This window comes from Colobus angolensis, unplaced genomic scaffold, assembly GCF_000951035.1.
Source record: "Colobus angolensis palliatus isolate OR3802 unplaced genomic scaffold, Cang.pa_1.0 Scaffold48, whole genome shotgun sequence".
Classification (NCBI taxonomy): Eukaryota; Metazoa; Chordata; class Mammalia; order Primates; family Cercopithecidae; genus Colobus; species Colobus angolensis.
Genome location: NW_012118265.1, coordinates 4,084,897 through 4,090,352, shown reverse-complemented (window position 1 = coordinate 4,090,352; position 5,456 = coordinate 4,084,897). Strand labels below are relative to the sequence as shown.

Genomic DNA, 5,456 nt, shown 5'->3' with positions numbered 1-5,456 from the left:
GTGAAACCCCGTCTCTACTAAAAAATACAAAAAAATAGCCGGGGCATGGTGGCGGGCACCTGTAGTCCCAGCTACTCAGGAGGCTGAGACAGGAGAATGGTGTGAACCCGGGAGGCAGAGCTTGCAGTGAGTTGAGATCGCACCACTGCACTCCAGCCTGGGCGACACAGCAAGACTCCGTCTCCCAAAAAAAAAAAAAAAGTCATTGTTTAGAACAGATATTGGTCAATTTTTCTGTAAGAAGGCAGATGCTAAATATTTTACGCTTTATGGACCAAGAGATAAAAATCAAGAACATTATGTAGGTACTTATATAAATTTCTATGAATTTTTCATTGATGCAACTCAAAACACAGAAGTTTGAATTTCATATAGTTTGAATTATATATAGTTTGAATTTCATATAGTTTGAATTATAAGCACAGAAGTTTGAATTTCATATAGTTTCCATGTGTCACAAAATATTACTTTTATTTCTTTTTAACCAAAAAATGTAAAAAACATTGTTAGCTCATAGGCCATATTTGCCAACCCCTGGTTTAGAGAATGTAGAAAAGGGTAACAAGTTAATTGTGGCCTGGACTAGGGTGGTGGCAGTTAAGATGAACAGAAGGTAGATTTTTGAAAAATTTAGGAGGTGGAATTGAGAAGACTTGGTAATCCATCAAATAGGGGGACTAGGGAAGACGATGATGTTATCATAGGTTTCTGGCATGGGCAACTGAGTAGACAAATGATGGTGTCATTAAATAAATGAGAAGTGTCAGAGGAGGAGCAAAAGAGTTTACAGACATTATAGAAAGGAGAAGTAAGCAAGCGTTTATTTTAGAATAGGTTATGTTTAAGATTCCTGAGCACAGCATTTTAGGAGAGAGACTGACAGATATACATTTAGGGATCATCATACAGATGTTATTTTAAAGCCATGGGAGTACATAAAGTTCACAGAGACAATCTGATATAAGAAGAGGGCCAACTCCTCAAGGAATTCAAAGATGTGAAGTTCCAGTAGAGGTAAAGAGATTAAGCTGAGGGAGCGAATTTAAAAAAAAATGAGTTAAAATTTTCTAAATTATTCTATCTCCTGAATTCTCAAATAAACTTATTTTTATACAAACACTAAAGAAGTTTCTTTTATTATAAAAGATAAAAGCTTGATACTCATTATAAATCATTTAAAATCTATCATAAAATGCAAACTATTCAGAACCTACCATTTAAAGTTATCTCAAATGCACCTGTTGACATACACTGGTTCTCAATCATGTTGCTCAAGAAGAAAACCATCATACATGCATAGACCTAAAATAAGATATAATTAAGCACAACATGCAAAGTCATTTTTGGCAAATGCTCTTTTCAATCTACTTTAAAAATTCCCATAAAAACTATTACTGCTATTCCATATGTTCAGATAACATACATAAAGCAAAAGTAAACCAATATTAATTTGCAGCTCTACACATGCTGAAGCACTTATAGATGATATTCATAACGTACACAGAATTTCTAAGAGATTTCATAATAGCCTTAATAAGCTAAACAAAAAAATATAAGCATAAGAGTTCACTTTACCATTTTTATAATATATGAATTCATAAGAGACTCGTGATGCAAAATTAGTAACTCCATATAATATTCAATACAACCTGTATATGTTTCAAGCAAATCATTTTAAGTCAAACTAATAAAGTACGTTAGAAAGCACAGGCATATCAAAGTACATTCATTCACCTTTCAAAGGCAAATCTACACTCTCCTAAAAGTGGCTAGGTGTTTCTTGTTGGACAGCAAAGTTTTACGTTAACAAAATCACCAGACTAGAAGTAGGATGCAGTGAGAATGCCAATTCATAGCAAGCTGTTTCAGAAAATAAATCAAATGTTCACAGCAGATGAGAAAGAGCTTTCCCTACTACCCCACAGGAGCTAGGTGGGGTTTGTTTTTACAGGAATTACTCTACCATTTGGGAATGTTAAGTATATTTTCATGGGAACAATACACAAGGAAATGTCATAAAACCTACCAGGTAGAGATATATTTCATTAGAAATATCACTTGAAGATATTTATATTAAGAAGTCCTGCCTGTTACTGGAAAGAAATGGTTACCAAAGAAAAAGAAGTACAGCTATGCAGGAGTCCGCTAAAGGTATTCAGCCTAGAATTAAAGGACAAGACCAGATAGAAGACTCCAAAAAAGAAGACTTCATAAAAGGAAGCCTAGAAAAATCTAATCCATGAGAAAAATAAAAATTAGACCCATTTTTGACAGGATGGTAAGCCCTCCAGAAAAATTATTTTAAGTAAAATAAATTAAAATAAGAGTAATCTAGAAAGAATGTATGCGGCAACAAGACCCTACAAAGGAAAAGAGAAACAGGACAAAGTTCTTAAGTATATTTATATTGTTTCTTTCAGGCAATCATTCAAACAAATCCATAAACAGAAGAGGCAAAGGACAAAGAATTTAAAAAGAGACAGATGAGTTTTGATAAGAACAAGTTAATGGGAATCCCCTTTTTAATGTGAATCAACCCACTAATATGACATTAATTGGTTTAAAAGGTCTACATTATGTATATGTGTTTTGTTGGATATGATTTGACCTAAGTAATACAACCAAAATCAGATAATAAATTATTTTGTGCCTAGGTTATACTAAACACCTCCCTGTCCCCCAAAATTAAAAAGGATAAGACCTAACCATTCTTAATATATCAATATGGAAATGAAGGTCAAGGGAGGTTAAGTGACTTCCCCAGAGATAAAACGGGTATAAATTAAAATAATACATGTTAACAGTTGAATCAATAACAAGTATTCAAAATAAGAAAATCTATTAGAATATTTCATTGACAATGTAAAAACCTACAGTTACCAAAGCTATTAAGTTACATACCTTATTTTCTTGGCCCCACTGCCAGATGCTAGGAGCTTGCATGCCAAAGAAAGCAAAAGGATCCTTGCCAACAATTATTAAGCCTATTAATACTAGTTTGAAGACTGATAGGAAAGATGCTATGTGTCTATCAAAAGAAAAGAAAGAAAATCATCAGAAGCCACAATTTCCAACCTACTTTAAAATTTAGTAATTCAAGTGTATGTAAAGATTTTCTAGACACCAAATCTAAAAGTTACTTATAGAAAAAGCAGGCTGGGCGCGGTGGCTCAAGACTGTAATCCCAGCACTTTGGGAGGCCGAGGCGGGCGGATCACAAGGTCAGGAGATCGAGACCATCCTGGCTAACACGGTGAAACCCCGTCTCTACTAAAGCGTAGTGGCGGGCGCTTGTAGTCCCAGCTAAAACTCAGGAGGCTGAGGCAGGAGAATGGCGTCAACCCGGGAGGCGGAGCTTGCAGTGAGCCGGGATTGTGCCACTACACTCCAGCCTGGGTAATAGAGCAAGACTCTGTCTCAAAAAAAAAAAAAAAAAAAAGCAATTAAAGTTTATTGTGCAGTTTTAAAACAAAAAGTTTAATATATTTAAAGTAAACTGAAAAATTAACCCATAAATTTATATAGAATTGGTCTTTAAAAATACTATTATTTTATGAAATACAGAATACCAGTTTCTGTAAAAATTTAGGATTGTTATTCTATTTCTACAATTAAAAATACATAGGAAAATACATCTTTAGAAGGGTTGCCATCTCTGAAATGACCCTATTCCTTCTTAAAGAAAAAGCCTTCTATATTGGGTCAAATAAACTTGTTATATATAAAACAGCATTCTCTGTATATTATTATAACCAACTAAGTAATTACAATAACTAAGGACAGCTAATTAAACCAATTCACAAACATTTATAAAATCAAATAAATTATTTTCCTTTTAAGTTATTAAAATTTCTTACCTATATATTGGTTGAGGGAGGTAATTCTCTCCTTCAATGCGGATGTCTGGGTACCGCTGGCTGATAACCCGCATGTACTCCTCAAACACCCGCCTATAACCTCAGGAGACACTGTAGAAAAAATAAGTGTTTCTATTAAGTCATTTAGCATATACCTAGATTTATTTTGTAGTTAGATAAGGCCTAAAAATTATCAAGATTACAAATTTTTCTCAAAATCAGTCACAAATTCATAATAATTGAACCAGGATGACAAATACATGGAGTTTTTTTGATAATACATTTCACATATTTCAGTTACCACCCCCTCAAATCCTTCCATTAAGACATTAAACTTTATATAGGCCAGTAATGCGGCCTGATTTTTTTTAAGTTAGAAAGAAAAAAAGAACATTAACCTTTATAGATTTGGGTTACTGTTGGACAACAACAAATACCTATTCACATTCAGCATACTTTGAGCTCTCACACAGATTTGACCATTTTGGGGGAGTATCAATTACTTGTATAAACAGTGAAATGAAAACAATTCTTCTTATTCATCAGAACTAGAGACTTTCAAATTTGGGACACAAGACTTAAAAAAACAAAAACAAAAACAAAATCAAGGCATGAGAGAATGAAACTCTGGTTCTTATTCCCATTCTGCCCCTAACCAGGCAAACTTGTTTGCCCAAGCACAACAAAAGGAACTTAGACTTAGATCCCTTCTAACTCTAAAATTTGATTTTACTTTGCAAAGGAAAATGAAGATTGGGAACATAATTTTCAGTAATATGGACAGAAAATCCTTATCATTACTCTAGAGATGAAAGTCTCTAAAGTCTCTTAAGCAACTCACTTTCAGATATATGTTGCACCAGCCAAAAAAAAAAAAAAAAAAGGAAATGTGCCACCAGAGTGCATATGAGAGAAAAAAGAAGATGGTACCATTATATCAACAGAAGAGCTTACAAATTCAGGTAATATTGTTAAACACTAAAGTTCACTAAACTCTAAGTTAAGGAACAGATAAATATCATAAGGTACCACTTGGTACAGAGGAAGTAGGGTCAGTAATTAAGTTACAGTAAAACCTGAGGTGCCAGCTTTGTCAATCAAGTAAAAAAACGATAACCACTACAACCAACCCAAAGGAACAGCATGGAGTTTCTATCTGACAGAGTAAAATGGTAAAAAATATTAGTAGATCTCCATTTAAGAAAACCTGTGTTTTTTTTTTGGGGGGGAGGGGTAATTGAGAAATTCACCAGTCTTTCTTTATAGTGAATATTTCCTTTACATTTAGAATGAATGTCCAAGTCTAAATATTTTGCAAAGAGATGCAAATCTCTATACTTAAGTGAATTTATAAATCTCCAAATACTATCCTTAACATCCACCTAATGTTTTATTATTACCATTGTTGTACTTTTTATTCTGTCTCGCTACATGCTGGGCTTTTCTGAGTTCAAATTACTAATTTAATATAATTTCAAATTTACAGGAAAGGTGCAAGAATAGTATAAAAGATCTTACATAAACACTTCATCTAGATTCATCACATATTAATATTCTGCCACAATTGCTTTCTCTGCAAAAAGTTTTTTTTTTTTTTTT

At 33.3% G+C, this 5,456-nt stretch overlaps 1 protein-coding gene and 1 pseudogene across 1 annotated transcript in view; one reads left to right on the top strand and one right to left on the bottom strand.

Moving 5' to 3' along the window:
- Positions 1-5,456, bottom strand: part of LOC105523903 (selenoprotein T) — a 34,440-nt gene that overhangs the window by 5,037 nt on the left and 23,947 nt on the right. Inside the window, 3 exon segments of the mRNA XM_011958950.1 lie at positions 1,215-1,302; positions 2,902-3,028; positions 3,858-3,968. Of these exon segments, the coding sequence (XP_011814340.1) occupies positions 1,215-1,302; positions 2,902-3,028; positions 3,858-3,968 (326 nt within the window).
- LOC105523990 overlaps positions 4,781-5,456 on the top strand; it is an 8,591-nt pseudogene continuing 7,915 nt past the window's right edge.